The 25581-nt window shown below is 42.7% G+C and overlaps 1 protein-coding gene and 1 pseudogene across 5 annotated transcripts in view; one reads left to right on the top strand and one right to left on the bottom strand.

The window, feature by feature from the left end:
• Positions 1–25581, bottom strand: part of Slc20a2 (solute carrier family 20 member 2) — a 107373-nt gene that overhangs the window by 26197 nt on the left and 55595 nt on the right. For all 5 annotated transcript variants that reach the window (XM_023717236.1, XM_023717234.1, XM_023717237.1 and 2 more), the window contains 5 exons: positions 18775–19326; positions 13807–13947; positions 12411–12496; positions 10481–10577; positions 1939–2055 (listed from right to left, as the gene is read on the bottom strand). In XM_023717236.1, the coding sequence (XP_023573004.1) occupies positions 1939–2055; positions 10481–10577; positions 12411–12496; positions 13807–13947; positions 18775–19063 (730 nt within the window). In that variant the 5' untranslated portion in view covers positions 19064–19326. The remainder of the gene's footprint in view (positions 1–1938; positions 2056–10480; positions 10578–12410; positions 12497–13806; positions 13948–18774; positions 19327–25581) is intronic.
• On the top strand, positions 21257–21482 carry LOC101588877 (annotated as a pseudogene).

Here is a 25581-nt window from a genome sequence, read left to right as displayed (position 1 = left end):
GAGGCCTATATCTTGCACTTTAAGTAACAAAGTTAAAGATAGTATACAACATATTAACTATTGTGACCCTCCTATTATGCTGATTTGAAATTTTGTTTTATCGTTTTCTTTTAAATAAAAACGAACCACTGGTAGATATAGGTAATGGGGATTATGTGTGAGCATATGCAGAAGATGCACTGAGTTTAATTTATTTCAGTGCTATAGGTAAGAACTTAGAAATTCATTCAGAATAATTTTCAAGTAGCAGGATAAATTAGCACCACTTTATATCAGATTTTATTTAAAAGAAGTCTATTGAACTTTAAAATAACTTTTTAAAGAAATCCCTTGTTTTATTTTGTTTTGGTTTAGGTTTTAAGAAGCCATCCTCCTGCCTCAGCCTCCCAAGTTAACTGGAACTAAGGCCATATCTTGCTTTTATTCATTCATCTGTCTATATCTGTCTGTCCACAAGTTGTCTGTCAGTCTCATCCAATCCAGAGGTGTTCTACCACTATGTTGTAGCCTCAGCCCTATCTATTGTTTACTCTGTGATAGCATCTCTCTGAACTGTTGGCATGTAATCCTCCTGCATCATCCTTCCGGGTAGCCAGGGTTAGGGGTGTGTGCCACTGTGATTAGCCCTTGTTTCTTTCAAAGCAGAGAGGACATTTTAAACTTCACAGAATCCCCCTTTTCCTTCTGAGGAAAAAATTTACTTGTATCATAAGTCTTGGCACGATAAAGAAACCTGAGACTAATCATGCATTGAACAGAAGTCCAGCACTAAACCCAGTAACAGCTGTGAAGGCAGAACAAGGCTACTTCAGTGAGCATGCGATCATGGGCATAGAGCAGAAGGGGGGCTAAGCAGCACGGACAATGACAGTGCCTCCTGCTAACTTACAGCCTGGAGCTGGGTGGCAAAGATTCCCATCCTGACATTCATTTTAGTTAACAGAAAAAACACGGGGTCCAGCTCACCATCCCATGGGATATACAGACACATGGGGGCCCGTGGGTAGCAGCTCATGTTAGGCCAATCTGCATGAATGGGGGTGTGTGGCATCTACCCTCAGAAAAGACAGGAAGCTGGTTTTTAATGCCTTAGCAATGTGGCCTTGCCATTATGCATTAAAGTGAATTCATTTATTTTTATTTATTTATTTTTACGGAACCGGGGATTGAACTCCGGCCCTTGCCAGGGAAGTGCTTATTCTACTAAGCCATCTTCCTGGCCCTATAAAGTGAATTTTAAAAATACTGACATCTAGTAAACTGACTTTGTGGGTTTTAAAACAGGCTCGGATCTGTGTCAGTACCAGCACAGTCAGGCTCTGGAAGAGGCCCAGTACTCCCAGAGCGGTGTGCATTTAGGCTCTGCCCAGTGCTAACCAGGACACCCACTAATCTGGGCCCTGTCTCTGTGATACTGGCTTTTTCAGAAAGTCACCAAAACAAAGCCCTAAAGTCTGTGATATCTGGAGGCACTGTGTGACTCAGCTGCCTTCAACACCCACTCTGCTGCTGCAGGGACAGAGTTCGTGCGGAGCTGCTGCACAGAGAGGTTGTGTTACGTTGAAGTTCACCGTACATGTACGACAATTCTAGTATTTCCCGTCTACCCCTCTTGTGGGTGTGAGGGGACACCTTATTGTAGTAGTTTGCATTTCCTTGAAGACTACTTTTCCACTAGGCTGGTATAGCCGGCTGCGCAGCTAACTTCCAATTACCCATGGCAGCGAGGACCTTCCTGCTCACGTGGGTCACAAGTTAGTCACAAAAGTCCCAGCTTGAAAGCAGTCAGCAGCCAGGAGGCAGAGGGCATGATGAAGGCCTAGCATACATTCAGGAGTGTTCCACACTGCCACCTCCTGTTCCTGAGGATGCCTGCTTTTTACATGGTAGTCGTAAGAACCAGGAGCATGTTTGTGATTCAGAAAAAAATGTCCTTACCTGCTATTTTCCGCCGCATCCAGGGACAGACGAAGAGCCACACAAAAAGGGCGAAGAACAGAGCGACGCCAAAGGAAATGAGCGCGATGGCCCACATTGGAAGCACCAGTCCCAGCACTGGGGATAAAGATGGACAGCAGTGTCATTGCAGGTAGTGAGGTGCCTTGATTTTGTTTTTAGTGAAACTTTCAACCCAAACCAAACTAGCCCAAACATGCTGCATCTGCTTAAGACACACTACATCTTATGAACCCGTGCTTGAACTGGCCGGTGGCCTAATGCTAAACTGCTACAAATGTGGCACTGACAGCATATGAACTGGGGATCAGCCACACAGGTATGGCAACATCCACCTGCAGTGTAGATGTGCCTGGCTACGCAGGGGTCTGCACCTCGTTCTAAGTCTCCAGCTTGCGGATGTTGTGCACCAATGCTTACATAAATCAACTCAGAAATAAGAGTTTGCTCAAAAGAGATGTTGACCTGCAAGTATAATTATTCTCTGAAAAGTCATATTATGGAATTATAACATAAAAAAACTTTCCATTAAGATGTGACAACAATCTCAGTGGCCATAAAAGGGCAGTGGCACCACAGCCCAGCAGTGTCCCCTTCCCGAGATTACTGCTCTGAATGTTGTCCATCCTGAGTCCCCAGGGGATGGGCATCATTCAGACAGTCACGGGGCACAGCTTAAATACTCACACGTGACACATACCATGAGCACACCACCACAGCAGGACCTGCAATGGCAAGAATCTGCAGAACAACTAATATATGTGATATTATGGAAGTGTAAAATAATCATAGTACAGTCATACAAATGAGGCAAGTCTGTGTGTACCTACAAGGGAAAGAGGACAAAAGTCCTGTACATGACAAAGCCCAGTTATATAATATATCCACAGCATGACCAAGTTTATGTCTAAAAAAGAAAACGGCTCCTTCTCCTCACTCTGGATTAATATAGGAGCTTCTTCTATGGAGAGCTGGGACACTGGAGAAGGGTTTCATTTCTTATTGCATACACAGGGGAGATCCAAATATAAGGGAATGTTTAAATTTAGAACATCTGAGACACGCTGCCATTAATCCTTCTCACCCCCCAAAAAAACAAGGACATTTATCCCACCATTCCTGCCACTTTCTGAAGCAGGAAGTCCTCTTTCATTAGTATCTTAATGAGATGTGATTTAAAAATATGGTGAATTCTGCTGCCAAGTACCAGCCAAAGGAAAGACAGGCTCTAAAACAACCAACAGAGGTAAGAGGCAACCTACAGAATGGGAAAAATTTTTTGCAAGCTAGTCCTCAGATAGAAGATTCCTATCTAGAATATATAAAAAACTAAAAACAAATTGACCCCTCAAATAAAAGACCCAATCAAAAATGGACAAGTGACTACACATGTCACAAAAGAACAAATGACCAATAAATACTTAAAGAAATGCTCAACCTTGCTGGCCATTAGAGAAGTGGAACTGAGATTCTGTCTTACCCCAGAAAGAATAGCTATCACCAAGAAATAGTAACAAATGCTGGTGAGGATATGGAGAAAAAGGAACTTCTACACTGTTAGTGTAAACTAGAACAACTGCCGTGGAAATCAGACTGTGAGACCTTGAAAAGCTAAAGCTAGAAATTCTATTTGACCTAGCTGTTCTCCTCCAAGGTATTTTCCCTAAAGAGATAAAGACATCATATTACAGTGATACATGCGTGCCCGTGTTTATAGCAGCACAATTTATAATAGTTAAATCTTGGAAGCAGCCTGCATGTCTGTCAACAGATGAACAGAGAAAGAAAAAGTGATATTCACTCACAATATAGTACTATTCTTCCATAAAGATAAACTCAAGTCATTTGTAGGAAAGTGGATGTGCCTTGAGATGATAACATTAAGTGAAATAAATCAGACACATCTTAAACACTGTACGATTTTTCTTATATGAAGAAAGGCAAAGTATACCTGAAGAGCACAATAGAAGACAGATAATAAAAGTAGGGAGACGGAAATTTCTCAAATGGAAAGGAGATCAAAGAGATGGAGGGAAGGGAGGGAGGGGGGGATGAAAAAGGAATGAAGACGTGCTGTGTGCCTGTGCCAGCCCCTCAGAAGGCATCCAAACATTATGCACGGTGCACCAATGACACGAGTGTGTGTCCTCCGCCTCTGGCACTGATCTGGCCCCATGTGAAGAGCTGTGATCAACTCAGTGCATCGGAGCATCCCCCACAGAGCAGCTGCAGATGCCAGTACTAGGTTCTCATCACACAGCACACTTCTATACCGGCAACAAAAAAGCATATTAAAAAGCCATTTTTGAGAATTATTTTCTTTAAAGAAGGAAGCTACTTGAAGTTTGACCCTTAAAATAATGATGCAGGCTTTTTGACCTTGTTAACTATTTTATACAAATAAGCCAACTCTAATTTACTCAAGTAAGGTGTCATTCAACATGTTGATAACTGTAAAAAGTTACAGAATAGCAGTTAACACTAGAAATGACGAGTCAGAATTAATGTATATTAAAAACAGAAGCCAGAGTTGCGTAAGTGGGAGGGTGGCTCTCGCTCCACCGTACAGGCTGCACGGCCCTGCACTGCTCTCAGCTCCCACCCCGCCACCACAGCTCTGCACTGAGCCCAAAGCCCAAAACTGCTCTTGCAACCCACAGGCCAATCCCCTGGCCAGGCCTGTGGCCACAACTTCCTGGCTTTTATCTGCTTGGCGGTATCTTCACACACAGGACAAAGGGTCACACCGCAAAGCTATTTCTTGCCCAACTGAGGGGTAACTATTTATTAGCAGCATGGAACTGATAACTAACATTGTGACCATTATTCTTGGAGCTTCAAAGCTTCAGGACTTTGAAGAGGTTTTCCCTTTTGTGGTTTAGCCGAGGATAAATGATGAAGTGTGCTACTTGTGGCCTCACTGTGCTGATCTGATCCAAGAAAGGCAAGGCCTGCATCAACACTTTGAAATACATAGTTTTTTCGTTAAAATGAAGCCAAGCAAGGTGGTGCATGCCTACAAATCTAGGCATCTGAAAGGTGGAGACAAAAAGCTCACAAGTTCAAGGTGAACCTGGGCAATTTAGTGAGACCCTGTCTCAGAATGAATAGGACTGAGGGCATAGCTCTGTGGTGGAGCACTTCCCAACATACACATCCCCTGGATTCATTCCCAGTATGGCAAAAACAAACTAACAAAACTATGAAATAACAATAAAATGAATATTCTCACTGTCAGGCCCTCACTTTTTCTAGCCATGTCAAGCACAGCCCAAACAAAAGCTTTCTGTGCTTCCTTGTAGCCCACCTCCACGCATCCTTTTAGGGTATCTGGGGCCCCAGATTAGGTCAGGACCAACAACCAAAAGGGTTAACTGGGATCAGATTCAAGACTTTTGCCCCTTTGCTTAGACAGTAAGACTCCCAATTGCCTGCCCTCTGTACTTTCCCATCCTATCTGCCGTTGCCATTGATTTGCCTGGAGTGATCAGAAAACTCCAGGTCCCTCCCTGGGTCACAAGAAACCAGCAGAGAGGGCAGGGCACAGACACAGTTCTGGAGGTGTGAGTGGTGGGGAGAGGAAGTAAAAACAACAAGTACAGGGAGGAGAAAGAAGGAAGCCAGGCAAACAGGAAGAACGTTGTTCCTAATAAGAGAGGACAGAGAACAGGACAGTGATCTCACCAAATTATTCTACCAGTGTAATAAGGTACAGAGCATCGAAGGGGCACAAGGAATTATTTTTAAAGCCTGTGAACTGAGAGTTACTTTTATAGCACTAAACTACATAAATCAAGTTGCATAAATCAGTGTATAAAAGCACTTGAATCAATGTATACTCAATGAGAAACTTTTTTCTTTTAAAAACTTAAGGTTGACTTATAGACAGCAAAATCTATGACAAAATACTTTGTATTGGACAGTCTTTCTGATGAGATCTCAAATTGTTCCCAAATAATTACACCTTCCAAGAGCAGAGAGGCAAGGCACACAGACCACAAAATAGGGCATGGGTGGAATTTTTGGCATTCACTCAGCTAGATGTGGGCGCCAGCAGCCAGCACTGGGGGTGCCAAACCCAGGCTCTTGCTCTGCCACTGGTAGGTCTTTCACCTCAAGCTCCTTCCATGTCTGAACAACAAAGACCCGAAGAATGGTGATTTAGTTCTGACCTCAAACATTTTAATGAACATATTCTACATCCCCCAAAGATCAGCAGAATAGCCAAGTCATTCAGGGAAGCACTAAAACCCCCCTCTCCACCGTCAGCCCTTTTTTATATCTCATGTTCAAATACAGAACCATTATTAGAATCTGTACAATGGATAAAACTTACATGAAGTCAATAAGATCCCAGCCCACAGCAGTCCCCTACCATCCCGGCTCATTACCCCCTCACTGAATTACTGTGTGGGAACCGGCCAGATAGCTCAGTGGACTAACACTCCTACTTAGGCAGAGCGCAGTGAGCAGGGTTCAATCCAGGTGTGCCGTGCTAGCCCTGCTCCCGGGGCATGCTGAGAGGGCGATTGAGACTGGGTGTGGTGGCACACACCCATAATCCCTGAGCTTGGGAGGCTGTAAACAGGACAGTCCCTATGAGTCTGATCTATGTAGTGAGACCCTGTAGACCCTATACTAAATACACACACACAAAAAAAAACAATCAATCAATCAATCATGAGTTGTGCAGATTTTACTTTTTAATGTTATACATAATACACACATAAAAATATCAGCAGTTCTGGCTGAGACATACGATGTACACACATGGAATTTCTTGGTCATGCTTAAGCCCACTTCCCAGGGAAAAGTGGGGACTCTCCTATGTGTTCATTTTTAGGATACATACAAATATCACTGTGGGGTTTGTGAGGGTTTTCTTCTTCCTAACTCAATGGAGGCAGAAGGAGACTAGGTTTATTGTCCTGCACCTTCACTCAACATGTGGCCATACACTACGCATGTATTTTCCCGCAGTGACCTCCCACAGTAATACACACAGGCGTGCACGGGGTTCCCACAAGAATCCTGCATAGCTGAGTTACCAGTCCTTTTTCTGTTTTGTTGCAAATTAACATTTCAAGGCATTGAAAGAGCCATGCTTGTAAAAGGAATGCTGGAATAACTCTTTAAGAAAATGAAGTGTGTTTCTGAAACAAAATATGTGACTTCCTAATTTTCTATATAATGGGATTTTAAAAATATAGCACCATCTTTCTCAAACTAGGGTTCACTTATAATAATTGTGGAAATGAGTAAGTTTAAATCACGTTTGAATCCAGTTCCCGGTGATAACTCGAGGCACTTCTCACCCCAGGGCTTCCTTAATCCATGACTAGGAATCACTAACGTTGGAATTTCTGGCTTCTTCAGAGCTTGTACTTTACAATTTCAACACAGAATTTAGAGAGCCTCAGAGGAAAAAGCTCTTTCTCACAAAGCCAACTGGGGCCTGGGGGATGGTGAAGCGTAGATTTTCCCCAGAAGAAGAGGAGACGAAGAGAAGGAGAAAGAGACAGAGGAGGAGAAAGAAGGAAAGATGAAGGAGAAAAAGAAGATGAAGAGGGAGGCAGTGGCAGCCACCTCCCAGGTGCAAGCTTGCTCTGGAAGAGCCTCATTATGTTGGAGGATTCATTCGCTGATGAAAAGGACCAGTAAAGATGACTAGTAGAACCTAAGAGCACTCATTACCTAAGAACTATAATAAGGTTAACAGTTAAAAGAGTAAATGAGGTGATTAGCCTGGTGCAGGGGCTCACACTAACACTCTCAGCTACTTGGGAGGCCGCAGGGAGAGGATCGCTTGAATCTAAGTGTTTGAGGCAGGCCTGGGCAATATAAGGAAGGCCCTGTCTAAAAAAAAGGAGGTCAAAACGAGGTAAGAGTATAATAACAAGGGCACCACTCCCCACTGATACACCATTGGCCAGCCTGCAATATTTTTAGTTCAGTAGGTTCAGGGATGGGCCAGAGAAGCTGTATGATGAGCTGGCAATGAAGCTGACACAGCTGCTTTGGGGACCTTGCTGGGACTTGGAAGCTGACAGTAACTGCAGAGGCTTAATCAGGTGATCTGCTTTGCCTCTTCCAAGAAGCATGTGTGGACTTCAGCACTCGCAGTTTAAACACTGAGCAACAGTCAGACCCCACACGACTGCAGGTTTTTTCAATTAATTATCAACTTCAGGCTTGTATCCAGCCCAAGTAAGCAAGTTATTTCCTATGTTATTTTTAGTTCTTGTTAATCAATTTTTAGGATAAAAGTGCAAAGACAATTTTTAAAAAGCTCAAATATAAGAATGACACCTATTTCAGATGCAAAATAAAACAAATGAAACTTAACTCTAAGATCTAAGCAACCTCATAACATTTTGGACTTGAACTGCAAAACCAAATTCCAACAAACTCCACTTAATTCATCTCCACAAATAAAAATGCTATTTATCCAAATCTCTTACAAGTGAAACTGGGTAAGAAAGGCTGCCATTTCTTTTTGTTAAAGAATTCTATTCTTTTCTTTTATCTCTGAAGCCTGTATGTGCTTCATGAAATGCTCTAATGAAGAAGGAAAGTAGAGGGAATAAATTCCAGATGGGCAGAAGGGCAGATGTATGCTGAGAACAGGTGGCTTGACCCTTGTCCCCAAATATTACGTATCATCATGGCTACTTACTATACATTTTTACACGTAGAGATGGTTCATACAAGGAACAGTACCAGTGCAACAGAATCTGGACTCACCTACTGGACAGTTTAGAAATATTCCCCACCTTCTCCTGGGAGCCAAAATACTAGCAAAGTCCTTTGGTGACTCATTGGAGGAACAAATAATTGCTCCTTCAGTCATGACCTTTAGCTCCTTTCTCCTGTGAGCCCCCTACAAAACCTCAAATAAGAAATTTTCCATACAGATATAGGCGGAAGAGTTGGGTGGCACAGGGTTTGCTGTCAGCAGATGGTTGAAAATATGAGGCTAATAGTGACCAATGTGACCCAAGTCTCTACCATGCAGGTACTGTGTGAAGGGTCACCTGCGTCATCCTAGGATGCAGTGTCCTGTCAGAAGAGACACCCTGCTGACCCTGCTCTACCACACGGTATTGGCTGATGAGCAGCTATATTCCCGTCAGGATAGCTGTTTACCCCAAGTACCTCAGCACCATCTCAGCACCTGGGAATACTGCTGAGCATCTACTGAACAATGATCTTCAACTTCCTTACACAGATTTTAAAGATTCCTAATTAAGAAGATGGCTACCCCTTCACACTAACAAGTATATTAATTATATACAAAATATATACAACTAGGGTACCCAAGTATATTAGAAGACATTTTCAAAGACCTTTAAGAGATAGAATTTGGTTTTTTTTTTTCATTTTTCTTTTTTTGCAGAACTGGGGATTGCACTCAGGCCCTTGCGCTTGCCAGGGAAGCACTTATTTCATTGAGCCATCTCCCCAGCCCCTAGAATTTGTTAAGGTCAATTGATTTTTTTCTTGTCAGTATTAGCAACATTATGGACATAAAAGGAGCTAAGCTGAGCATTTTTCTTAAGCTATCTCACAATGTAGTAGGTTGCCCTCTCCAAATTCTGGTCCCACATGTTCCTACCTACAAGAGCTAACACTGGCACACTGTTTCTATCTGCAGTATCACCAGCCTTCTGAGGAGCAGGGAGCTGGAGGGTTCCTTCATGCGGAGCCCAGCTCCAGCACGCTGGATCATCTATTCTCACAGCTACCCCGGGGCGCACCTGCATTGTCCTCAGTGTCTCACCCACTATTCAGCTTAATTTTCCCAGAATACGTTACACTCCCAATAAGATGGCTCTTTCAGCTAATGTATAATCAAACAGCACAAAAACAAGGGGTCTGACATTTGGAAGGAGACAAGGAAGCAAGACGCTCCCTTTAAAAGCCCCAAATTCTAAACCAGAATAGGACAAAAAAGGTAACTGTGAACAGAAAATCATCAATGACTTCAGTACAAGGTCCAGGAGTTGCATCTCCTCACTGGGGCCTCTGGAGTGAGCAACACAGACATGCATGCGTGTGTGCACACGCGCATGTGCACACACATACAGCCCTGCATGTCCACACCCACACATGCATGCGCAGTCACTGTTGTACTCACCTACACCTGCACAGTGCCAGGCACGCCCACATGCCTCTCGCGCATTCCCCACAGGCGTGTGCTGGCCCAGTGGGTATTAGTTCAAAGGCTCAGAAGGTGAGCCTGCTGCTAAGGCAACCCAGCTGGATTTGCAATAGAAAGGAGTTTAAATTCTTTTAGTTTACTTTTTTAAAAACTTTTTTTTTTAACTTGAAAGCCCATTGCCTTTGTGCCTCATATATATCTTGGGTATTTAAAACGAACCAATGAATTTATAACTTTCACTACTCCACAATGACCATGAGTAATGCTTTCCATTGTAAGCAAACAATGCCAGGTCCAAACAAATCAATGCCATCAGAAACAATGTGCCCCGCCTAGTGGGTTCAGCTTCCATGGAATTCTTACCTGGTGCTCCTGTGTACATGATGGAAAAGACGTTTATTGCTATGGTAGCAGCATAGAAGAGAGGAAGTGCCCGGAGGCCGTTGGGAACAGGGTCTTCCTGTGTAACAAGGACATAAAGTGTGAGGTCAGGACTCAGAAGCATGTCTCCTGTGACAACATGATGACAGAGGACACTTTTAGAAAGTCTCCCAAGCCCCAGTGCAGCAAAAAGGTGGTTGCACCAAGTCCTGTGAGCTGCTGCATGTCTACACAAAGGGCTGGGTCAGGCATCTCTCCTACACAGCAGTTTCTAAGGATCACTGTTGGGCAGCAGGCTCATTAAAGCCCGGCATCACAAGAGCTGATGTTAGGGGCAGAAACTGAAAGGAACTCGGAGGGGAGCTCAGCAAATCCTCCATGAAGCCTGTGGAGCTTTCCGCTCTAGCTGAGCACATGTCTGCCCTGGAATGTCTACACTGGACAAATACCTGGAGGCCAAGTTCTGAGGATCCTCTAAGACAGTCAAATAGCTTAAAGATACTGCCTTAATGAGTCTTCTGCCCAATAGTGGTCCTTAGAAACTGTGCTTACTCAAGGGAATGAGCCCTTCAGCCAATGCCCGGGTGATACTAAGAGAAGAGCTGTATTCTTAAGAATGGTATGCTTGATGTGCTAGCAAGTGTTCACTTAGCAGTACTTCGGAACGTGTGTGGAAATGTTCCCAGACGTCCAGGGTGTGCCTGAGGCCCTAGCGAGCACTGATCCCCATATATACTACACTACATTTTTCCTCTACCAACCTCCCCAGGATAGGTTTATCAGTTAGGTACAGAAAGAGGTTAACAATAATAACTAATTGAAGTTCTATGAATGTATTTTCTCTCTCTTTCAAAATACCTCATCAACTCCACTCATTTTTTCCTTATGTTAATAATGTGAGGCAATACTGTGGCTATCTGTGGAGTGAAGTGAAGGGGGTGATGTAGGCACTGTGACAGGATTGGGACATTATGTTAAGTGAAAGCAGCCAGGCACAGTAAGTCAAGAACTGTATGTTTTCACTCATTCATAAAAGCAAGCTTTCGTTCTTTAAGTTGTTTATTTGGGGTGACTATGTGTTGACATAAAGGCAACACATAGTTCTAATGTGTACAACACAATAAGGCAAATAATGAATATTTCAGTATTCATTTCAAAATATTCAGAGAAAAGTCTGGAGGTCCCCAGAGCATAGATAAGGTACTATCTGAGACAATGGAAAAGCTAATTAACCTTTGATCATCACACTTTGTATACGTGCATCAAAACACAACACTAGGCCCCATAAATAAGTACAAATGTGTGGATTTTAAAAATTAAGCTACACTTTAAAAAGAAAAATATATCACAAATGCTCCTTTATAGTCAAGAAAAAAAAATAACATTTTTTCAGACAATGATCTCAGTAAATTCTAATTTTAATCTTATTTCTTTTTAGACAAACTATACCCTGGTACAAGTATATTTCCTTCTTTGTATATCCTTTCCTCAAACAAAGTCAATGTTCCAGTTTTCTTTCTCTAAAGAAGCCTCTTCAGCTATCTTTAATGAGAGCTGACCTGGGAATCTCACACTATCTCATTCCATTCTGTTCAACACCTAGGACAAGATCACCTGCCCTTACTGAAGCTGAGCACAGCTCCTGGAAGTGCTGACTGATGAACTCAATCCCAGAGCCAAGCAGAGCTGCTAGAGAGGCTGGCTCTGAAGGGCCTTGGGGCAGTCCACGTCGACACGCCTAGCAACTCTTGGTCACATCTGACTTTAGTCAGGTGCTGTGACTTTAAAGTCCCAGGTGCCTGGCCTTAGCTGTGCAAAGACAATTCTCCCTCCACTTCTCCCACTGTGAATTCCTATTAGGAGAACCAAAAATAGTTGTAAAATGTTAATATAAAATAACAGCCTCACTTACCTTTTTCAAGATGAACATTCTGATCAGTACAAACAGCACGCCAGACATGAAACCAGACAACAGTGGAGATATAAACCAAGAAGCAACTGAATAATTAAAAAAAATCTGGTGAATGTTAAATTCATACATAACTGAGGCTGTAATCACAATATAACATAGTGATAGCAATGCACGCTGTTAGATGTTATAGGTATTTCCAGAACTGTTCACTTTAGCTCAGGCCCGGCCAGCCCTCTCGGCCTCTCCACGGCTTGCTCTGCTAGGACATGAGCCCAGGCCTCTCGGGCTTGTCCAGGCCATAACACAGATGCCTTGGCTTCTCACAGGACCCTTCCACCTGCTTTTCAAAATCCATCTCTACAGAGACCCAGCACCTGTTCAGACAGGAAAGCCTACTCAAAAGGTGGGCCACTTCCCTTCCTGCACCCAGTCCAGCCTGGTACTGACATTCCTGGCATCTAACCACAGACACACTCCACCTTCTAGCTTCTTGCTTGGAAGCTTCCTGCTGTGGCTGACCCTGGGCCCTTGGGGAGTTTCGCAAATCAGCTGTGCATGTGGCTGTTCTCTTAGAATCCTGATTAGTTGACATAGCACATAAGGAAGTCTGGGCATTAGTTTGTAAATAGCACCCCCCAGGGACTTCTTATGTGCTGCCAGAGTTGAGAGCCAGTGTCTCAGAAGCCTTGGAGGTTAGATGGCTTTCGTGGTGGTCTGTGACCCTGCTGGGCGAGTCAGGGATGCAGTCTGATCTAGAGAACCGGATGCACATCAGTGTTTAAGGCAGCACAATTCATAATAGCTAAGTCATGGAGGCAGCCTGTTTGTACACCAGCAGATGAACAGAGAACGAAAATGTATTATTTATATATAAACCGTGGAGTATTGCTCTGTCATAAGGAAGATTGAACTTGAGTTATTTGTAGGAAATTGATAGTTCATTCCAGTAAAAGAATGAACTATCCAGGGGACTGAGGTAGAGTAGAGAACATTCCTCACAGTGCACACGTCAGTATGCACAGGGTTGAGGGTATTTACCTCTTGCTATAAGGGGAGCCTCAGCAGAACACTGGGACTGGGTACAGGCCTATGTCTGCTTGGCAGCCCTTGCCTGGAAGAGGCACTAGACTATATAGCTTCTTCCTGGGCAGTTGCAGGGTACCAAGCCCTGGCCTCCTCCTAAGGCTTCCTCAGGACCAGGGGTCTGATATAGGGTTCTCCACTACATCTCCACTCACAGGATGTTGAAGGCAAAAAGCATTACCAGTACCACAGAGGCCTTCTAAATCTTAATACATGAAGGAAAAAAAAACACATTATAAAAGTAACTTTTTGTAAAACTTACTCTAGTACAGGTACATTTTCCTTCCTATAGGTAAAAGAAAATGGCAATTACCAATCTTGACAAGTTCCATCCACTGCACACCTTTTGTGCCAATTGCAACAAGTGAGAATCCTATAGTGGAACCAACAATGCAATGAGTGCCTGAGATTGGAAGTCTCAGGAAGGATGCAATCAGCTGCCAAACAGCTGAACCTGTAGGATGAAAGATTAAAATAGTCAGACACAGCCAAGTCATAGCCATCAAGGGGAAAATCCAAATTGTTATTCTCTATAACATCTCCCTGAGCTCAATTTTCCATGGATTGTTTCTTTACAATATGCAAAAGTTCTAACAAAAAACATTTGGCCCAGATGTTCCTCTTCTAGGTGTCTTCCCAAAAGAGTTAAAGATGTATTACAGTGACTTATGAATACGTATGGTTATAGCATCACAACCCATAATAACTGAATCTTGGAAGCAGCCTATATGTCCATCAAGAGGTGAACAGAAAAAGAAAATGTGGTATTTCTACCCAGTGAAGTACTACTCTGCCTTAAAGAAGGATAAACTTGAGTCATTTGTAGGAAAATGGATACACCTCGAAATCATGATGTTAAGTGAAGTAAATCAGACACATAAACTTAAATATTGCATGGATTCTCTTATATGAGAAACTCAGTATATGAACAAAATGCAAAATAAAAGATGGATAATAGGAAAAAAGAGAAGTTATTGTAATCCAGTAAGACAACATATATAAAAGTGTACCTTGATTTAGTATAACTGTCTTATGTGTTTTATGTTTTTTGCCTATTAATTTGGTTGTTAATATATAATTAATTTTATAAGGCCTTACAAATAATCTGATGCTGGCAAAAACAAAAAAAAAAAGGTGAAGGAGAAGGAGAAAACAAGAATTAAGATGTATTTACATACATGTACCGATTCCCACAATGAATGTAAGCATCAAGTACTACAAAGCTCTCCACATTAGGGTCTCCTGAGGCTTGCTGTTAATCACCTTCATCACATGATGGTGAGGAGCTGCTGCTGAACCTGTTCTCATGTGGAATTTGGCCAAAATCAACTGCGGGATGAAAGAATCGCTACACACAGAGATAAGGACGTCATACTGAGGGACTGCGTTAAAGTTACATCTTCCAGTCCCAGAATGCGAGGGTTAGAGACCAGCCCTGGGCTGTGCCACTTACAGTAACTATGACGCTGAACTCACAGCTGGGGGCCAGCCCTCAGTCTTGCCTGAGAGTGTCAGGCGCCCTCCCTGGTTTCGCCTCCTCTCCTGCATTTACTATTTTCTGGGCTGCAGCTCACACTGGATATTTTCATAAGCAGATCAGCCTTTGCAGTGAGTATTAAAAGCATCAGCTGGGACGGAGCACTTTCAGAAGCGGCTGTGGAAAAGCTTGTACAGAACCATATGGGAACAAAGGGCTTGGCTGGCAGGCTAATCCCAAATGTTAATTCTAGAAACCTGGTTGCATGGCAGCAGCAGCAGCAGCAGCAGCACTGCTCGGCAGCCCCCTGGCATCTCTTCAAAGATGTCTGAATTCTAGAAGGGTCACTTAGGACTGCACCGGTTCCAGTGTGAGGTAACACGGACAGCTGCTCAGTGAGGGTGCACTATGCTGACCTTTGCGCCAAGGGCGGCTGTGACTCTGTCAAACCCTGCAGCCTGGGCTGCCAGAACAGGACTGGGCTCCAAGGCAGAGACTGCTCCCCCAGGGATAATTCCCCTGGGCACAGCTGAGCCCTGGGCACCACAGGGACTGGTTACTCTAAAAATAAAGTTAGAGTTTTGAGCATGTTTTACAGCCCAGAAAATAAACTTTCTGCTTTAGCATTCTTACAAAAATCGAATAGTCTCCTGATGTAGAAGAATGGTACACACTCACTCCGGTGCATTCATCTAGGAGACTGTCCTTCCTGGAAGTTACTGTCCCTCTCGGGCTGGCTCTGTAACATACGACCTAGATGAGGACAGTGTGCAGGGGAAGGTGGGGAATGTGGGTACTGCCTGCACTGGGACGAAGCAGAGCAAGGGGGACAGTGGTGAAGAGGGAGGGAAGGGACAGCTTCACAGAGGGCAGTGGGAGCCAGGTATCCCTGGAGGCCTGGCAGTAGAAAGGCCTCCTCACCTCAGAACTGCTGATTCTAAAGAGGTTACACTCATTAAACACAAGTGGGGAAAGAGATGTTTTGTGTAAGATAATGCATTCTACAAAAAGGAAAGGAATTAGTATGGGATAAGGATGCAAGACAAAACCTAGGGAAAATTGGGACATGACATTTCTAAGGCAGCAGGTTCAGGCATCATGGTGGACATGACAGGTAGGTATAGAGAAGAACAGAGCACAACAGGAAAGCAGGGGTGGGTGAGCAGTGGCTGGAAGGGCCCAGCAGTCCTGGGTGTTGAGCTCGGGCAGGGCCTCGGCATTCTTTGATGGTTCGAGATGGCTTGTTCATGCTGGCATGGGATTTCCATTAAAAAAGCTGAGTTGTCAATTCTCAGGAGGTTTTTGGAACCAGTGGTGGTTTCACTGTAAGTATACTGATAATGGTTTAGGGTTCAGCATGAAACTTGTTCAGGCAGTTCACAGCTAGCATGAACAGTGTCCTCTACCCACCAACTTAACTCTAACGTCAGCCATGAGGAAGCACAGAGGTCTGTAGGCTTGAGGAGAAGTTACTGAAGAAAAAAGAGAAAATGGAATAAAAGAGTAAGGAACAAGAAGAGAGAGGGGGGTGGAGGGAGGGGAAGGAGAGAGGGAAGAAGAGAGAGACAGATAGAGAGAGGAAAAAAACAGAGACAGAATTTAGAAGAGGAAGACTGGGAGAATTTAGGCATCTGAACAGAATTAGCTTTGGTTTTGGCCAATAATAATTATATCACCATCTTTACATAGTTTCTATTTTCAAGGAATTAAATGCAATTTATACAAATTCCCAGCAAAATAAGCTTTGAGATTCATCTAACCTCATGCCAAAAAAGAAAAGAAAAAATCAAACAACCATGTTATTCAAGCAAAACCTCAAATTGCTTTGGTAAACCCAAATTCTAGTTGAGGTAAGTTATCTTTCATTCTTTTACTAAAGAACCAAAGGCCATGGGTGGGAAAACTGAACAATTGGACAAGATGTATTGGCCATATGAAAAGTTAGAAGTGAAAAGTAAAGTTCACTAAGCTTTCTGTCCAGCCAAAGTCCTCAGAAACAAAACTCTAATAAGCACAATCATTTCTGGAAAGTTTTATCCAACAATATGAAAAATTTCAGTGGAGATGGAATTTTGCCATTTCTTTACTCCTCCTGTACTTTCATTACATCTTGCCATGCCACCCTGATGAGAAAAATCTTAATTTCAGGTTAATACGACTGAAGCTTAGATATCTATCACAAATATCAAGGGTGAATTTTATGAGCAGCAGTTATTTTCCTAAGAGAAATTTCAGTTCTATCTATCATGAGAAATACATGTTTAGTAAAAGTAAGTCAGTAATCATGACAGCAGCTTGAATCAATGATCTTGAACCTTACCAGACTACTGTGCTTAACCTTACCAGACACTGAGCACCTTAGTATATTGGTCTGCTTCTCATCAGATCCTTCAATACTGTCTATAACTTGCTGTCACAGGAAGATGGTGGGCCACCTTCCATTGGGCAAATAATCTCCACATTTGGGATGCTGAAGGAATGCTAGTGACACCATAAATAACTAGGGACCTGTGGAGTGTGTCTGTGTTCTGGGTACACCAGCATCTTACCTCCTACTGCAGGACTCTTCCTACAAAAGGATATGTCCTGTTGGAAGCAGAAGGTGGTAGAATTCCTCTCTAACCCTCTTCTCCCTAACCAAATTACCCGTAAAGATCAGCTGTCTGCTGTGACGTCATCTCTACCTAGAGGCAAGCAGAGAAAGAGTCCTGTCAGCTGCACTCTGCCCATTCCTGCCTGGATGTTGTCTTGCTACTGTAGTGAAGGCAGTAAGCAAAGTGGCCCCATAGTGCTTTGAGTCTATGCTCACTGGCTGGGGAGAAGTCACGCTGTCCAACCAGTCTCTCTGCTAATTCACAGTTCACTCACCTCCATTCTTTTTTTTTTCCAGACAATAAAAACCATCAATAAAAGGTTGGACTATTCATAGGTAACATACAGGGTTGTTGTTTTTTTTTTTTTTTTGGCCAAAAAAGAAAGCACACATATGAAATGGAGCTTCAAGAGATAACATCAGAAAACCAAAGCCAAAGCCAAAGGATTGTAAATAACACAGAAGACCAAAATTTCTTGACACGTAAGCATTTCATTAAGATTCATTTGGTAGTAGCTATAGAACTTAAGCTGAGAACACAAAAGGTAAATCCATAAATAGTAGGGGTTTCCATTGGCTTTTTAGCATTGAATCCTGAGCCCAGAGCCCTGTGCATGCTACGGAGCATGTATTCTGTAGCTAAAAACACTCTGCACCCAGTAAATATCAGTCTGTTTTGTTTTGGGTTTTTTTTTTTTTTTTTTTGAGTGCTAGGGATCAAATTCAGGGCATACAGTATCTAGGCAGATACTCCCCATTGAGCCCTACCTCCTAACCCCCACATAATTTTTTTTCACATTCATAATTTAAAACACTGTACCTAAAACAGATGAAAATTCTTTAAGAAATGTAAATCAACTTTCAAGGAAATTTCATGGGTAACTCTTTAAAGTACATTCATATATATTTTCTCAAATAGTTCATTAACTTTAAAACAATCAAGTACTTCAGAAGTATTTTTTTCTGTACTTTGGCATAGTATTCACTTAGTCAAAAAATCTACTCTGACCACCAAGATTGCTAGAGTTTGAATAAAATATTTTTGATATTTTAAACCTTAAAAATCATAAAATATAGAGAACAAAAATCAAAAAATGAACATCAAACCAGTTTTTGTAAAATGAAAACAAAAACCACATTTCTGAATATGGCAAAAGCAAGAAGCCGGTCTGTGACACACCTCCCTGGGTGTGAAGAGGAAAGCCACTCACCAACCATCGCGCTAACTTCCCCAGCCATCAGCGTTTCTACGGTCTTGTTGTACAGGTTCACGTCAATGATACCTTTTCGTATAGTCTCTCCTACTTTGGCTCCCAACAACACAGAGCCAGTGGTTTCAAATATTGAAGCCAAAATGCATGCCTGTCTCAAGGTTACCACACCAGAACCCACAGCGGTACCAAATGAATTGGCCACATCATTTGCACCGACAGAAAATGCCAAGATGAAAGCTATAATAAAACCCAAAATGACCATCCACAAATATTCCTCCATGGCCATTTTGGAAAATGGGTCCTGGGTACTTTTCTTTCGTAGAATATTTTAAATAAACAAAGCTTGAGGTTATAAGCTTTGTAAGGCTGAGAGTTCTTGTAAACAGTGAGCTTGCTCTGGAAAGTGCTGGACAGTGTTAGCGCCTGAACAAACTGCTAACTGCTGGCTTTCAAACTACTGTCAGGACAGTTCATTTGGTTGTGTTCAGTCAGCGGTAAAACACATTCCATATTTCTTCTCCCGATCTGGGAAAACTGTGATGTCTCCTCCTGTAACAAGAAAACAAAAGAAATCAATTACCCCAAGCAACCTGTAACAGTTTGTTCTTTCAGAAATGAATGTTTTAAGCCTGCTAATGGGCTCTTAAGGCGGCATGTGACAGATCTAACCCTAAAGCAATTCAAGAAGATTATAATTAGGCTTCCCCCCACCCAAAAAACAAAATCTGAAAAACAAAGCTGGCTTCTAGATTGGGAGAGGTTGAATCATGCTTAATAATTACAGACTGACGGTAAGCCTCACTAAGGTGAAGTTTTTATGCAATTTGGAAGACATCAGGTCACTAGAAAGGAACAACTATCTCAACTGAGTAAAAGACCAAGAAATGAGAGAGAAGTTCTATAGTTTTTCAAATGTGAGGAATCTGCCTAGTTCCTCCCAACACTGCTGGCCAGGTCTGAAGGATGATGAAATGAGCACTTCCTGTTAGTATAATACCCTGTGCCTGAGACACAGTCTAGGAAGTATGGCACAGGGTCACTCATCCAGAGGGTGCCAAAGGTGGGAAGTGAGGGGCCTCAGAGGGACAGTGCAGGCTGGAGAAGGGGGCAGTCCTGCTAAGGCAGGGATGGACTGAGGGGTGGAGGAAGAGGCAGGGGCTTCAGGCTAATACAACCCCACCCACCAGCCCACTGACCTCAGCTCCTGACCAACCTTCACCACACGTGCTGCGACCTCAGGGACTTTTTTCCCAAAGGGTGTCTCTGTCAGGAAAACCTTCACAACAGCTGCACAGCTCCATCCATTCAGGTCTCTGCTCAAATATCACTGGCACAGGAGGCCTTCCCTGACCTTGGAAAGGGGCAGCCCTCCCTCCAGGCCATTCAGCACCCTTTTCAGCTGTGCTTTTTTTCCTACTTATCATCTGGCTCATTCATTCATTCATTCATTCATTCATTCATTCATTCATTCATTCACTCAATCCTGTGGGTGTGTGTTCTCCCACTGGAATACAGAAACTTTCATCCACTGCTGAATTTCTACTATGTAGACTATGCCCAGCATGGAGGTAAGCCCTCATCAGTCTGTTGAGTAAATGAAGAAAAACCCTGTTAAATAAATAGAGAGAATCTGTCTTGCTTATTCTTTCTTCCAGGAAGGACACAAGGTACCACAAAATATATTTGTGCTGTAAGAATATCACTAAGATCTAACTGTGGCAGCCTGCTACCTTTCTAACTGTGGTAGCCACCTGGTCACCAAACCAGTGTGCATTCTCTGAGTGCTGTCAGGCTACAAAATGGGCCTCGTTCCTTGTATTTTTCATAAATACTAACTGAACTGACAAACGAGGCTCACCTAACATATTATATATAATATAATGCTTTGCTCAATCAACAATAAGGTATTTAGGAAAAAGCAGGCCACAAAATTTTATATATACTGTGATTATGGTAAGGTTAACAAAGCACATAAAATAGACCAAAAGGTGCCTGGGGTTGTAGTTCAGGGGTATGGTGCTAGCTTAGCGTGCAAAACAGTAAAATGCCGAGCACTGAAAACACAAGCAAGCAAACGAGTGAGGGAGGAGTGAGCGAGCAAGTATACAAACAAAAAACACCACCAACAACCAAAACTTGGAACCTAACATAATAAAACTGTAACAGAGTTTGAGTTTAAGTGGTATAATTTTTTCCTTTCCTCTCAAAACTGTGTACTATCATTGTATGCTTAAATTAAAATAATAATAAATAAGTCAACAAACATATTGAGCGCCATGTATACATGCACTGTGATAGCCATATAATTAAATGGAAAATGCACACTAACAGACCTTATCATTTTCCATGATTTCTAGCCTATGGCATTCTGGAGACTCAGATGCCAAGCAAGGCATATAAAAAGACCACTCTAAAGGCAAAAGATGAGGTTTTTCCTCCATCAGCCGGAAAGGACATCAGTGTGGAGGACAGAACGACCATGAGTTCCAGTGTGTTGGCCAAACCCCAGATGCGGGGCTTCTGGCCAGGCGCCTGCGGATTCATACTATTGGAGCGCTCGTTGTCTCCCTGGGGATGCAACTCTCTAGAAGTTTGGTGGGGCTGAACCAAGAAAGAAGGCATATGCCAATTTCTACAGAAATTATGATTCCATGAAAGATTTTGAAGAAATGAGGAAGGCTGGTGTCTTTCAAAGTGCAAAGTGATGTAGGAATAAAAAGGTTTCTTTGGACTGAGTTCTATAGACGTTTGTCACTGATCAGTGTTCCTGAACTATGGAACATGAATACGTGGGCTAAGGAATACTTAAATTCTCATGACAAATAAACACTTGTGTGGACAGTAAAAAAAATAAAAAAATAAAATTCAACTGAAGAGCATTTTATTAATATGATGGGGACAGTAAATCTATAAATGAAAATCAGAAAAACAACATTTTGAGTCAATATTATTTAAAAATGTAAACAAATTCTTGGTGAACTCTATTTGCCAGGCTAGGCTGCCAGCAAGGCAAACAGGAACTTCCTTTGTGCCAGTCACGAGGGACAGAATGAGTGGAAATGGCAAGGGTGCAGCACAGCTAGCACTGATAGCCTAGAGAAGGAAGCAAATACCAATCAAATGATCGTGCAAGTATGTGGCCCTGTGCGGGGGACAAGTGTTAAAGAGGAAAGACAGTGTCATACAGCGTCAAGGGAGCACAGATTGGGTGTAACCTTATCTAGAGCACATGACAGGCTTCTCTGAAATCTAGAGCCCGTGGGATTGGACCTAGTGGAAGCATTGTGCCGCATGGTTCTCAGAAGAGGAAAGAGACTGGAGACCATGAGAGAAGCCATAATGAAAAGTGGCTTTGTCGCTGACGGTCCCCTCCCCCAACAACATGGTGCCCATGAAAGGTCCCAGTCAGAGAGAGGTGCTGACACAACTGGACTCTGTCTCCTTAACAGATCATTCTGGCTGCAGGGTGAAGACAGCCACCTGGAAGGCAAGTGTGCATGTGGGAGGAGACTGACCCTGGACCAGAGTAATGACAAAGGCAGCTGAAGTGACTTCAGAGGGGTATGTGTCAGTGGTGAATTTCAACAGGATGAGATGATAAATTTATATGGGGCCAAGAGAGGACACGGGACTTATGATATGGACTTAGGAAACCAGAATGAAAAATAATGGAGTGGGCTTCTTTCTTTCTTTCCTTCGTGTGGCCTGCAGTTTTATAGGCTTTACACAGGTTCTCTTTGGGACACACTGCACTTAGTGGTAAATCACAAGGGTGGAAGAGCAGCGGGGAGGTGTGTGCCGAAACAACCATGTCCTTCAGCCAGATTTGCCTTGGGTTGTCTTGCCTCCATCATCTTTATGTAACCTTTGGCACCATTTCAGCCAAGAGATTTCCTTTCCTATCCAGGGAGTCTTACATACTTATTTCCACACTTGTGTGTAGACTCCTTAATATGGCTCTTCTCCTTTGCAGTCTACCTTAAGTCAGGGATGGTGAACCTTTTAGAGCTTTCAGTGCTAACAAACAGCCCACTCCATGCCATAGGTTAGCCCACCACAGCACTAGCCTAGGGTTGTGGAGAAAGGCTTGCCAGTCTTTTGCAACCTAAATGATTTCTCTCTTTTTCTCAAGTACACAACACATTAAGGCCTACCTTTTAACTAATATTCGCTTTCCTCCTTTTTCCCATTAATTTTTATCAAAATAAAACAGAATGCTTAAATAATAACACAATCGGCTACACCAAAGAAGATGATACTGAACTGGAGCTCTTGGGAGGCCAGAGGCGCCATACAGAAGGCCAAAGGGTTAACCTGCCAAAATACAGAAAGCCAAATTCAAGGTGGCTGCGGGCTGCCACAGATCCGACCACAGTAGTGCTGATTGTTTCGAAGTAGGAATTCGAAGGATTATAGCATCAATCACTGAGGACACAGACTCACTTAATAACTGATGTTTAAACAACACATCAATAACTCCCTGTATGGAAAAGAAATCAAATCCTTACCTCACACCAAAACACAAATTCAAATGTAGACAATAGATAAATAAAAAAGCAAGAAGAAACAAAAATAAACATCTTCTTCATACCAGGCTGGGGAGGCCGAGACATGACATGAAGGCAGTTCATGAAGGGAACTAACACATGTGGGTTCGCAAAAATCATGCAGATGGGATAAGAGGGCTTGAGTGTAGAGACAGCCTGAGGAAATGCCATCTCTCTCCCACAGCAATGACTAACAAGGAAGCAGTGCACAGAATTTCCAGCTAATGCCTTGGTCCTTCCTAACTCCCCTACAAGGGCTTTTTTAAGAAATGTCAACATTGCTACATCAAAACATGAAGGAGGGCTAGAACAAGCTTCTTAACTCTTTTTCCTACCCTCAAAACCTCCTATATATGGCTGGGATTCACAAGAATGAGTGTTACATATTCTTCAAGTTTCCAATGCCACAGACTCCCTTGAACATGAGGGATCTCAGAGTGTTTTCAGTACTGAGGTAGCACTGCTGAGGGGCTGAAGGGGTTAAAGGTAGCACAGAGGGGTTTTGTAAGTTCCACCTCTGAAACCTGCAATACCTTAACAAGACCTCTCTCTTTCTCTTTCTCAGGTTCTGAGCCAGAGTTTTGCCTTTGGGTCAGCCCCACAGCACCCTGCCCCTTCTCTGTAACAGCTCCTCTGCTTTCACTAGGGCCAGTTGGGACCCCAGTACTCCCAAGTTAATGGCTATAAAAGCTCTATTTTTGCTTATGTATTTTTGTTTTTGTGGTGCTGGGGATCAAACCCAGGGCCTTGTGCACGCCAGGTAGGAGCTCTGCTACCGAGCTCACCCACAGTCCCGATTCTCTCTTCAGAACTTCTTCCACGTCTATCAGCTGTAACTGCCTGATACCCCCTTACCACACGAGAAATGTGAATTTTAAAGTAAACATGAAAACATTCTCAAGACTATTTTTAGTCATATTTACACACTGTTCAGAAGGAGGGATGCTGAACTGTGGCCCTTGACACATTTATGCAAAGTGAAGTCTGGGTTGGGAGGGGCCTGTTTTGGGATGCAGCCAGAGGTAACTTCAAGGGAACTGGCAGTTCTAAAGCCTGGTCCTCAGCCAACCTCCTATCTGCTTTTGCTCCTAGGATTTCACCCACTGCAGGCAAGCCATGCCTTCTCTCCTAGATAAGGACCTGGCCCTGAAGCACTTTTCTAATTTCTTCCCTTAAAGCCCACAGGGACCCACACCCACTCTCAACCTAGACTCCTGAATTCTGATACTTAGGAAGAAATATGAAGGTATAGGTATCTATTCAGTGGTGTAGTGTATAGTTTGATAACTACTTATAGGTGACTTGAGAGTCAGATGAAAGTTGCTTGCTTTTCCTAACAATTCTGAAGTAAAATAGAAGATTCACTTTTGGATTTCCATTATTTGTAGAATAACACAACAGAAAGGTTCCTTAGAACCTCAGTATGTAGATTCTGAGGTTCTAAGGAAACTTGTAGTATTAAATTCCTAATAATACTATTATTCTTGAGAGCAACTCATGAAAATATCTTTGAGTTTAAAATGTAATCATTATAAGTTCTTTGTCTGAGGGACAATCAACTATAATTCTTTCCCACTCTGTGGGTTGTCTTTTCACTCTGTTGGTGATTTCTTTTGTTGGGCAAAATCTTTTTAATAGGATGAGATTCCACTTGTTGATTCTTTGTAGTATTTCTTGTAGTATTTCCCCTGTGGTCTGGGTTTTGTTCATGAAGTCTCTGCCTATATCTATGTCTTCAACATTAATACCTATTTTCTCTTCCAGTAGATTTAGTGTTTCTGCTTTTAATACTTAGATGTTTGATCCATTTTGACTTTAGTTTAGTGCATGCTGATAGGCATAGGTCTAGTTTTATGTGGAAAACCAGTTTTTCTAGCACCATTTATTAAAGAGACTATCCTTCTTCCAGTAGACATGTTTGGATCTGTTTGGCTCCTTTGTCAAAGGTAAGGTGGCTAAGTATGTTTGCAGTTGTGTCTGCATCATCTATTCTGTTCCACCCATCCTTTAGGTTCTCTCTCTCTCCCTCTCCCTCTCAGCTAGTACCATGCTTATTTTATCACAGTAGCTTTGTAGTATAATTTCAGGTAAATGGATGCAACTTAAGACCATATCCGTAAGTGAAATAAATCAGACCCATATATGTAAACATTGCATTATCTCCTTAGTGTGAGAAGCAGAACAAATAAATAAAATCCAAAATGTACAATAGATATTGTAAATTGGGAAGAAATTCCTCAAAAGAGAAGTGAAACTG

The sequence above is a fragment of the Octodon degus genome, unplaced genomic scaffold (assembly GCF_000260255.1).
Source record: "Octodon degus isolate 3935 unplaced genomic scaffold, OctDeg1.0 scaffold00051, whole genome shotgun sequence".
Classification (NCBI taxonomy): Eukaryota; Metazoa; Chordata; class Mammalia; order Rodentia; family Octodontidae; genus Octodon; species Octodon degus.
The sequence above is the reverse complement of the archived record's forward strand: the minus strand, read 5'-3'. Positions and strand labels throughout refer to the sequence as shown.